At 37.8% G+C, this 12,707-nt stretch overlaps 1 protein-coding gene across 1 annotated transcript in view; it reads right to left on the reverse strand.

Moving 5' to 3' along the window:
* LOC149772884 (angiotensin-converting enzyme-like) overlaps window positions 1-12,707 on the reverse strand; it is a 232,991-nt gene that overhangs the window by 100,206 nt on the left and 120,078 nt on the right. The window contains exons 21-23 of the mRNA XM_089947173.1: window positions 5,461-5,559; window positions 4,504-4,626; window positions 3,636-3,831 (exon numbers count right to left, since the gene is read on the reverse strand). Coding sequence (XP_089803299.1) covers window positions 3,636-3,831; window positions 4,504-4,626; window positions 5,461-5,559 — 418 coding nt within the window. The remainder of the gene's footprint in view (window positions 1-3,635; window positions 3,832-4,503; window positions 4,627-5,460; window positions 5,560-12,707) is intronic.

Here is a 12,707-nt window from a genome sequence, read left to right on the forward strand (position 1 = left end):
GCGATCGCTTTAGAGCACTCAGTCACAAAGCCCCCAGTCCCCCCCCCCCCTTCCGACGGAGAGAAATCACATTTTTTCCTGTTGCACACGGAAAAGACAAACATGCGCTAATGTAGGTGTCAGCATGATGCTGAAAACGCGCACGTGAAAGCTGAAAGATGCAGACGGTCGAGAAGGTGACGACACCCTGACAAGGCTTCACGCTGTTACAATATTGCAGCCTTTTATTACACGTAACTCATAAGGAAATAACACTCAATAAGACGTGAAATATTTCACGTGCGACACTAAGTCAGTCAACTGAATGAGTACAACAAAATACATTTGATGGTAGTCCGACGACCCGAACAGACAATAAAGGTAATGTTACGAGCATAAAATATAATTAGCAGGGTCCCAACTAGATTTGCTGTTGAATTCAATGTAATGGTAAAATGCACACGCAAAGAAGTGAAGCTTGCCCTCATCCCCCATTCACACCTCGAAATAAGTGAACTCATTGCATATAAATCATAGAATGTGTGCAATGTACAGGCTGTAAAGATACATTATGTATAACTCCTTGAGTATTAAAGGAGCTAACTCAAAGTATCTGCCTCTCCGATTCCGTCAAGTAGAGAATCAATACGGCTAAGGTGAAAGTACCTCAGTCTTGCATTGGCTTCTTTGACTTTTTCCAGGTAATTTAGGGGATGAATGTCAGTCTCGGTTATGACTGGTATGTGTAGACTATGTATATTCCGCTTATGCATGACACTCATTTATAATTACAGAGTAATATCCGTATTCTTGGTAACAGTATTTTGTTGTTGCATATGCTACGTGTAATTTGACCCCTTCTTGATTCTGAATAGAACCACTCCAAAACCCTCGTCCCGAGCCACAAACCTGCGTTTCTCTCATCCTGGATACTTCAGGATCAATAAACCATTTGATGTTTACTTTTACGGAATCTAAAGACCTCACTTAACATGGACCCGGTCTAGTTTTATTTGGTTGACTCTTTCACGTCAGATTACTGTAGATATGTGTTGTATAGAACACACATAATGCCCACAACCAATCCAGTTTGATTGTTTTTGTGGAAATATGTATATTGGCTGGTATTCTCATGCTTGTTACCGGTGATGAAAACAATTGATTTCATTTACGTTATACAATTTGACAGATTGTTGGAGTCTGCCTTGCTTTTACCGAGTATGGACACAGCAAGACACTTCAAGATGGTCTCCTATCGTCATAAATAATCAATAGATATTTGTCAATAATATATTCATCAAGCGTACATGGTTAATAAAGCTATGCTATATTTTGAGGGCATGGAGGAAAACAATATAGTATCAATAATCGTAGTATGATTTACATTTACAAGATGTCATGTTGCTCTTGTTTTGCTAAACACGAAAAGCTACAAACATGCATACTTTCACCGCTAATACGTAAAAGCTTATAATATACATGATAAATACACATCCCAATCAATGATTTCTTACAAATGCGATCCTGATTCTTCATACATGATACAATGTTGTGACAACTGTCCGAAAAAATGCAATACAACATCTCAATGTCAAGTTCTCTCCAAGAGATGACTAGACTAGCCACGTTCACGATCACCGACACATCTGCCTAATAAAATGCATTTACGATTTTCTCTTTCATATTTGCAGTTTCCTCTGAATCATTTGCGTGGCCAACAATTACATCTAATACATTATTGGGGTGCTTGTGTTGCATTAATGCCCTATCCAATATGGTGTTTATATATGCGGCAGCCTCAGTTTGTTGGGGATGGTTATTTTGAATTTGTAAATACATGCCTGATCCCAGCAATGGTCTCTTTGGTGAGGAACTTTCTTGGTGTCTTGGCACAATCCTGCTTCAGTTCCTTGCTAATTACCCATTGCGTTCTCATCAACAGCCATGAAGGTACTAGCATGGTCATATTTGGGGAACCACAAAGCGTTCTAGTGTTGACCTATTCTATTATATTGATTGATCTGTAAAAAACAGAATACATAGCTGCAGATAGGCAATGGTCATGTTGTAATTTTGGCATGTTTTCTATGGAGTCATATGGCCTCCATCAGCAAAGGAAGGCAGCTGGTGAGACTGTAAAGACGTAGAAAAACTGTTCATGCATTGGTTTATCATTGCCCATATCCCAACAATGGCAACGGTGGGACTGTGTCTAAAGAACTTGCGCGAGGCCAATGCTATGGATATTTATCGAAAGTGAAATACCTCAACTTTTCCGACTCTAGAAGAAGGAAATAATGCCAAAATTCTTATTTCAGGTCCATGACATTAGCAGCTTTTCATTCTATATCAGCATCGGCTGTATTAGATGAATGCGAAATTCACATCTCCGACTACCGTCGATTGGCAAGTTGATAACGCAATCGCGTTTTGATCTGAAATTAAAGTTACTGCTGAAAAACAGTACTACACGAAAACTTATTGTCTGTTTGACATGGTAACCTTGACTGAAATGACAATGAAATCGTTACATAAGTCAGCAATGGAATCAAGTGGGCGACCTATAAACAATGTCTTTTTATATCTAGTCTTTGAAAGCGATAGTAATGTTAATACTAGTATAGTAGATACGAATATAAACATTTTGGTATAAAGTTCTTTTCAACTGTAAGGAAATAATTTTTATGTTGAAAAACAAAACCGAGAGCAAGGTACAAATACACTTTTTTCCTATAACAATGGATAAATATACATAAAAAGACATATCATTCTAAGATGAGCAAAATGATTACATGTATTCAGCATAATATAATTCTACTTACATAAAATATATTAAAAAAATAAATGTTTCATACAATGAATAATTTAAAGGATCCAAATACATGAAATCACGAAAATATGTAACAACAACACAAGGTAATTATTACTAAATTGTTAAAATGTACAAATATATGCCTTTCATATCTTTATTAGTGACTGCATAGCATGAAAGATTGTTTCTTTTTTCTTCATTACTTTAACATGATTATGAGTTATCCATTGCACACAAAGGAACTATTCAATGTCTTTTTACCATTTAAGTTTGAATTGCAATTCAGAGCAAGATTTTAAATCGCTTTCATGCTTTCATGGGGTTTCTTTATTATAACTATGCCTCATCAAAAACAGCTGTTACTAATGCGCTTTTTCCTTTGCCAGTCTTCAAAGAATTGATCCTTTGTTATCAAAGTGATTACTTGTAAAATTATTACTATTCAGTATATGGCATCAAAATGTTTGCACTGCAGCGAAATTTGTTCATTTATTAATGTATAACATCAGTTATTTCCAATAAGATTATTTTATGGGGGAAAGTATTACAGTTTGAAGAACATCATCTACTAAAAACAACCGAATTTTTTAAAAGTCAGGAAGAGTTTTTCTGTTGAAAACATATACAACTTAATCACATCACTTTGCAAAATATACTTCGAACACTTGTCAATCCTCATTTACAATTTACTTAGCACTATCACTAACGTTCTTTATAAATTTTGTATAATTTCTTATTTTCCTATTTTACTAATAGCAATGCTGAACAAGGCAGAAATCGCTGTAATGATGAAGCTCATATTTTTAATCCTGGGACTTCCTGAGAGGACATCTGCTGACAATACGTTGGGGCATTTCTTCTTATCCCAGCCTAATGTCTCGCTATACTTTCTGTTGTTCTCCTGAAGCCATTTTATTAGTGGGTCGAAATATTCTAGAAGCGGAGCGACGCTAAGCTTGTTTGTCTGACCGCCGGTTCCTTTTGTAATTTTCAACATGGCCTCACCCCAAGGTCTTGACGATCCCATCTTAAGCATATCGCTGAAAAAGAATAGGTTTATATTAATAGTTAATTAACCAATCTTCATAGACATAAAGTAGAACCATTCGAGTTATATCCATTCTATATATATCGATCCACTTCGAGCGGAACCATACGAGTTATAATTTTTCCCAATGGGACAGAGGTCATTCTGCATGAAACTGCGTTACCTTCTTCGTGCTGTTCAATCACTTTCATTTTTTGTTGCATTTAATCTCGCTACTAAATGCAACATCGTTGACGTCCAATGACCTCTCATCTTGTACATTTACCAGTGGGTATAGATCAAGCTTGTCTGTATTTGCAATCGAAGTGTTGAATTTATTCGTTCACCCGTTGTCCGATTCAAAACCGCATCGAACGATAACATCTTCTGGTCTCTCCAATGGCTTATATTTTGTTTAAGTAAGCATTCATATTGACCTAGATTAGCAATTAGACGAGCTTTATAATAATGCTGCTGCTAGTACTACTACTACTACTACTACTACTATTTTATCATCGTGTTATCATCATCTGCAGCATCTAGATCAATTATACTTGTTGAAAATTATGTGTCAAGAGTAAAAAAGAATACTAGAAAAAACATTCATCTACTGATGAAATAATAGATTGTGGAAGACAAAAATATCATGGATTTGATAAGGCAGAGAGAAGTACTTAGCACTTACTTCAACCTAGTTCCCGCAATGGTATTGTTATAGATGTCACATCGATGAAGCGGCCCAGAAATATTAGCTACCTCGCACAAGGCCTTGTGCCACTGGAACTGGGCAACATAGCTTACAAAATAACTAAACGGAAAACAAAATGCCTTATATTACTAGACATACATATCCAGATGCTGTAATAAATTCGTATTATTTGTGAATAGATCAGGGTTCAGAAACTTGCATTAGAATGAAGTGCATGATCTGGCTCAGAATTAGTATACGATGACTATGGTCGTATTTAAAAGGAGCAAGTAGAACGTGCTTGGTGATGGCACCACTTTATCATTCGCCATCTTGTTTCATTACATATCCTAGGATAAATACGTGCGGTCCTTCTGTGTCAGCTATATCGCTTCTGTCAAAGACAGGGTAACAATCGGTTGCACATTGGTCAGTGTCATGATGTCAGTCGAACACGAACAATGCCACTAGAAGGATCGACTCATAAGAAAGTGACACGTGTTTCTGATCAAGCACTAGCAAAATTAGACCCTAAGTTGCTGAAAACAATTAACTGAATTGTAGGTATAGCTCTTCTTATAACGTTAGCCATTTGTAATAGCAAATATGGTCTGAAAAAATTATGTACGTATGACTGTCTGTGTAAGCATGCTGCTATGAGGCACTGAGTGCAATCTCCAATAACAGTATCGTTAAGTGGATATTGTCTTTACGGTTACAAAACAAAGTTGGTACCTGCTTCTGGACATGAAGGTGGTATTTTTTGAACAGTCAAGTGTGTTTAAATATCAAAATATTACCTCGAAAGTTCGAAATCACTAGTTCAAAGTTCGATACACTAACTTGGAAAGTCAAGAGAAAAAAACCTTAATATTCTAAATACTATCTCTAAAATACTTTCTTGAAGTTTAATCTATTTTCATAAGAATTTACAATGGCAACACATGTTTGTACCTGATGTAAGGTACTCCTCCTGGAATATGGAACTTTGCCCCAGGATCGAAATCGGCATTCGTTCTTTCAACTGGAGGGTAGATTCCTTGAAAATCACACCTGAAATATGGAATTATCGACAGAAAACCTCATACAGAGGAAAACGAAGTGGAGGAAAAAATGATGTATCTGCTGAGTCTTTAAACTTTAATTTCCTGGAAATAAAGGTCTGTATATCTTTTACTAATTGATTTACAGAAACCACCGTATTTTAATGACTTTAGAATTGTATAGCAAAAACGCCATCTCACTTACAAGAGGCTAAAAAATTAATGGTATGACATCACATAAAGGTCAAATGCGTTATGAATATGATACATGAAGAAATATAATTTATAACGTGTCGTTGTGCCATTCAATGAAGAATTATCTTTCCCGGAAGTCATGTGATCGTCTGCTGTAAGATTAATACGGAAGACTCGGTTTAAGCAGGCTTGATAAGGTTACTTATGTCTGGTAATGTTTACTCCGGTTTCGAGGTACGGTTATTTTTGCGGTTAAAACCAATTTCTAGTCGAATCTGCCTTACCAAATTTACCTTACTGTCGGCTACCTTAAGTAATGGAAGGACTAAGTTTTAAATTTTATCTCTACCGTCGGGAGGAAAAATACCAATCATTTATTTCCCGTCTGGAAGTGATACATGTCGCAACATGAAGGGAATTACAACTTTGGACAGTAAACTATTACACAGATCAACGCCGTCATAACAAATGTTGCTTAACAAATCTTTAAAAACAAGCAATGGGTATATATTTCGTTCTTTTTGGTGTAAACGAATAACACTGGTCAGGAATAGTCTTGACGTAAATATTTAAACACATATTTGAAGTCATGTCTCAATGCCTTATAGTATAAACAGTGTTGCTGATTGAATCGTTTTATTGCCAAATTATAAATGTAAGGCAAAGCGGTTAGACATAAGCTATGCCAAGTTTGAATTGCCTTTCCACAATATTTCACAATTATGTAATGTACTGAGCAGGCTAACAAATACAACTGATATTAAAGATATGATGTCCTAACATCAGGAAATAAATGGAACACGAAATATATAAAGGTATTAATATATTGATGAAAATATGTCATTACCTAGACACACTGGCAATCCTAAATACATATATACAAATACACGCATGCACATCCATAAGTACCTACTGGATCTGCGGGTGATCGAGTTGTCTAAGGCGCTCGTTTTTATAGATCACTGACTTCTCGTCCCTGTCCGCGTGTGTTGAGAGTCTCGGGCTCGGTCAAAGTGGTTATGTGAACAAAGCTTACTCTTAGCTTCGAGTGAGTACGTAGTTCAACCCGGGGTTTTTCTTCCTTCATCCGATCTACTGCCCGCAAAATATAGCCTATCATGTGCAGCAGAATCCCGTTAAGCCCACAGCAACAATAACATACATCCCTCCATCCCATTATCCCTCCCTCCCTCCCTTCCTACATATATAGATCGATCCATACATACATCCTCATCATCATCAGTCCCGCAGTCTGGTAGACCGCACAAGACTGAACATCCAGCTTCCTCCATTCCTCTCGATTTTCCGTCTTTCTCAGAGAGTCGCTCAATGTCAAGCTTGTCAATTCCCGAATGTTATCTTTCCACATCTTTATCTGACTGCTTCTCTTTCTTTTTCCTTTAACAGTGCCTTGTACGATTCTCTTGGCAAGTCCTGATGATTGTGATACATGCCCATACCACTGCAGTTTACATTTTTCACTGATCAGGAGGTCATCGTGAGGCCCAATGGCTTGTTTTATCCTTTGTCGTATTTCCTCATTGATGACATGGTCTTTGTATGTGACGCCGAGGATGTTTCGGAAATATCTCATCTCTGTGGCCAATATCCTTTTCTCTAAGTCAGCTGTTATGGTTCATGATTCGCAGGCGTAGAGAAATATGGAGATCACCAGTATGAACATCACTCTGACCTTTGAACTGAGTGCGATTATTTTATCGTTCCAGATGGGCTTCAGTTTTGTCAGCGCTGCTGGTACCTTTGCAATCCTGGAGGGTACTTCAGGCTTCGATCCTTCATCTGTCACAGTTGTCCCCAAATACTTGAAGCTGTGGACTGTTTCTAGCTTCGTACCTTGGACCTTGATGTCACTGATGATGCCCTTGGTGTTGTTGGTAATCATTTTGGTCTGCTCTGCACTGATTTCCATACCGTAGGCTGCAGAGGTTTTGTCGAGATTCTCTACTAAGCTAGCCAATTCTTGCTCCTTTCCTGTTAGTCAATAAATGTAGTCGGCGAAACGTAATTTGGTAATTGTTCTGCCTCCGATTCTGACCGTCCCTTCATGCTTTTTAAGCGCGTCTGCCATGGTTCGCTCCAGAAAGATGTTGAATACTGTGGGAGACAGCAGACAGCCTTGTCTGACTCCGACTGTCGTTCTGAGCTAGTCCCCTATGCTGCCGTTGAAGTATAATGCACATGTGGCTTTGTCATAGAGGTGCTCTATTAATGTGATGAGGTTGGCATTGATATTGGTGTTGTACAGTCTCATGGTCGCCTACAAGTTTGCATGCCCAACCTTGCAAATGCCTTCTTGAAATCCACGAAGACGTGGTACAGATCTTGCTGGTGTTGGAGGTAATTCGCACCCAATATCCTGTGCTTGATGATCTGCTATGTTGTGCTGAGCCCTGCTCTGAACCCTGCCTGCTCCTCGGCAATGATCTTTTCAGCCTGTCGCTTTAGTCTGCTCAGCAGTATCCTTAACTTGACTTTGTGTCTGCAAATAGAATAAACTATAGCCCAGCTAATCTATGTTGTGGTGTTCCAAAGGGGTCTGTGTTTGAATCTGTTCTCTTCATTATGTACACTTAGCCGCTCTCAAGTGTCATAGATCATCATCCAGTGTCTCACCAGTTGCACGCCGTCGACACCCAAATATACAAATCTAGCCACACAACTGAAGTTGACGCTACCATCCAAGGTGTAGAGAGGTGAATTTCTGATGTGAAATCATGGATGACATGTAACAAGCTGCAGATGAATGATGATAACACTTAGGCCATTCTGATCACAAAACAAAGACTCTCTCAGTCATATCCTTTACCTGAAACAATAAATATCAGCAACACCAACATTAAATTCACACAGTCAGTTTGAAACCTAGGTGACACTCTGGACAGTACTCTCATATTGCACCAACATGTCATGAACACATGCAAGGCTGCATATCTTGAGCTGAAACACATCAGCGCATTGGAAATAGTTTTCAGTTGATTCCACTAAAACACTTGTGTGTTCATTATTACTTTCAAGACTGGACTATTGTAATTCAATTCTGTCTGGTTCATCTCAGTATCTACTCCCGAAACATCAAAAAGTTAAAACCACAGCTGCTCGGATCATACTTAGAGTACTACGATCAGAGCACACCTCCCCGCTGCTCTGTACCATACGCTGGCTATCCATTTGATCCAGAATCAAACACAAAATTTGTTCTCTGTGCTACGTTTCACTGACGGACTCCAGTCCAACATACTTATCCGACCTCACCCGTGTGTACACACCAGCAAGATACTTACGCTCCTCTTCTGACAATCGTATACTCATTATTCCCACTACGAAAACAAAGTCATATGGACAACGTTCTTTTGAATACCAGGGCCCAGCAACGTGGAATGAATTGCCCACACAAAAACACAGTGATCCCATTCAATAGTGCTCTTAAAACTCACTAATTTTGACTGCAAGAACAAACTTAAAGACTTAATAATGTTTCCTACCGTAAATATTTTCAGCATGTATTTTATGTTTTCTAATTTCATGGTGTTTGTTTTTTGTACGCTTTTTATGTTATAGGTTCTGTCTAATGTTGTAAAGCGCTGAGATGTTCTAAAGATTAGGCGCTATATAAAAAAGTCCTCATTATTATTATTATTATTGCTGCTTGGATGGCTTTTAAGACTGACTGTACAGTGGTTTTCACACTGTTGCAAGTTGCCTTTTTTGGAGAGAGTGATGATTAAAGATTGGGTCCACGGCAATGGCCATACTCCTGTTCGCCAGATCATGTTGCTTGTCAGGAACAACATCATTGGCACCTGGAATGTGAGAACACTGAGAGCAACATGAAAGCTCGAGGAATTCGCTAGTTACAACGACCTTATGCTGCAAACAGCTTCGGCCAACACAAAATATCCGAAGATGGACACCGCACAGCCCAAGCGGAGACCATCACAGTCACATCGACTACATCATGATTAAGAGGCACGTACAGTCAAGAGTAAACATCGCCAAGACTAGAAACTTTCCTAGAGTGGACATAGGAAGTGACCATTATCTGGTGATGATACCCTTCAGGCTGTATCTAAAGAAGGTCAAGAAAGAGAGCCACACAAAACAAGAATTTGATCTCGAGAAATTGAAGGATGCCGAAAAAGCAAAAGCCTTCAGGGCAAACATTTGTGGAACGTGTGCAAGGCTCTCCATCCTCGATGCTGACAATACCGACATGGACAAGTTGATCACCACCTCAAATACAGCAATGACCGAAATAGCCAGCCAGATCCTTGGCAGACATCGCCCAGTCAAAAAGCCCTTGGTCACAGCTGGAGTCCTGAATCTGTCTGACAAGAGGAGGGAAATGAAGAAGAGAAAAAACGATACAGAAGGGGCAGAGCAGTACAAGGCAGAAGACTGGAAAGTCAAGAAAAACATTAGAAAAGCAAACGAGAATTGGATAGGAGAACAGTCCAAAGACATTGAGGGAAACTAGAAAACAAACAACAGCAGGAATACATACCAACTGGTCCAAGTTTTAACAAGCACAAAACAACTGTGGATTACCTCCTTACAGGACAAAGCCGGAAACAGCCTCATCGACGATAAAGATATTCTGGAAAGATGGACAGAGTACTGCGCAGACCTTTATAACCACATACGTACAATAGATCCAGAGGTACTAAACGTCCAACAGACAACTAACAACGGCGACCACCCTATCCTACGTGTAGAAATAGAAGCCGCAGTGAGATCTCTGAAAAAGGAAGTCAGCAGGGGTGGACAACATCTCAGCAGAACTGATCCAAGCTGGGGGAGAAGCAATGATTAGCGCCCTCACAAACATCTGCGATATACATACATACATTTCCAAATACCTAAAATCTAAAATTAAATTCATGTGCGCATATTGCTAGTTATATTGAGAAAGGAAATATTCCTATGAATTTCCTGAAATTTGTTTTCCAAGAACATGCAGAGATTTTCGGGGCAAAAGGCGACTTAGAGAAGGAAATGTAAGCAAAATAAGTTGCTGTTTTGGTATATTTAATTCATTTCAGCTTCAGATTGTACCAAAAATGTCAACAAGTTGAATTAGAACTGCGTCTTCAAAACACTCCCAAATTTTGGGATGTACAAACTGTTGAGAAAACAAACGAAACAAGGACAATTATTGTACAAGTTTCATATTGACAGAAAACTGGGACATAATAAACATTAAGAATGAGAAGAGTAGGACATAAATGCGATTGTAATGCCTGCACACAGCATCCAGCAAACTCTCTAGACGAGTGAAACTTTACAAAACACGGTCAATATAGAATCGTGGAGACAAGATCAAACAATCGACACTTTATCTTTAAAATCTGAGTGAAAAATTAACAAGTCGAACTTAAAGTTTTGATCTAAGTGATTAAATTCCAATTTTATGTTGTTGCTTTTTTGTTGTTGTTGTTTTGGATTATATAGTAATAAACGTGAAACCGTTCTCATAAACCGTCATTCTAAAATGAAAAATATTGCAATTTGATCCCAATAATACTAACACTGCTTGTGCGAATATCCGTATGGTTTTGTTGTCTATGTCAACTGTAATTTAATTCCGCATTTTACTGCAGTTTGTTCAACCAGTTTATAATTATTTTGTAATTTACAAAATGATTGGATTTAGAAGATGTTTTTATAAATGCTTAAACATGACAGAAATACGTCAATTTGCGTTGCTTCTTTTATAAAGTAACAATGTGAATCTAAGGTTTGTGTCACCTTATATGTCACCTTTCGACAAATTCTAATGATTTTACATAACTGCAAGTATTTAAAAAGTTTTTGAAAAATAAACAAAATAAAATAATATAAATACACTGAGTTTTCACTACTTAACAAATGCTGACTGTAGGCAGTTATCTACCGGCATCAAAAATGTTATCATAAAAATTGACAAATTTTATAATTATTTTATTAAAACTAATACCCAGGCTTTTTTTTAAAGTATGTAAAATCGAAACGCAACAAATTGTACACTATTAAAGAGATTTTGAAAGCCTATGGGATGGATGTTTGTTATAACTGCTCATGTATGCTTCCTGGAAAAAAAGAGGAGATAAACGATTGCAATGGGCATGTGTGTGCATTGATTTAGATGACATAAGGAAACAGCAAATTTAAATATGGGGCTTGAAGTTATGCTAAAGTCAAGTAATTTTTTACATTCTTTAGTGGTGATTTTATGTGCCACCGTTCAGAGCTAACACTTAAATTGCTATCTAAGAGATGGATATGCAAAAAACCAGTACAATTTCAAACTTCACACATACTTAATATTCTAGTTTTGTGTTTAATATGGTTTATGTTATTTCTTGTCTTCAGTATGAATTTGTGGAACAGGTGCTGTCTCGGTTAGTATTCGCTACAGAAACAAGCAATGACGACGCATTGACAGTGACACAGACTCTTTTTAGTCCGAGTTTTCTCTGACCGTTGCCACTTCGTATTTGATATTTGTACATTTATGTTTGGGTGTTGGGTCAGAGTCCATTGCCTATCGACATGTTGGAATTCGCCGACATCATTTGATGTCGGCATAGTGTAACCGCTTACTAGCCGGGCTAGCAAACTCAAACGATCTGTCATAAAAATATACCTGCATGAAACCGATAGGAATATCATTTATTTTCTCATAAATTGTGAGCGTAGCATTCGTTATTTCTTTAATTTGCTGACAGACGAAACGAAACTACAACATTGATGGAATTTGACCTGGAACTCTCACTGTGCATTTCTAGTCACGTGACCACACAAATCTCGCAATTTACATGTCAATGACATCAGAGGTCCAAAAGCCACGTGGTATCGACAATAAACAATAAACTGTTTTAAATAGAACTCGATAAGATTAAATAAAAGACACGTAATGTTTGTAAATAAATATAATGCGCTCTAAGTTCTCAACATTTTTATTCT

Source organism: Sinohyriopsis cumingii, unplaced genomic scaffold, assembly GCF_028554795.1.
Source record: "Sinohyriopsis cumingii isolate HCF-2022 unplaced genomic scaffold, ASM2855479v2 utg001050l, whole genome shotgun sequence".
In the NCBI taxonomy this organism is placed as follows: Eukaryota; Metazoa; Mollusca; class Bivalvia; order Unionida; family Unionidae; genus Sinohyriopsis; species Sinohyriopsis cumingii.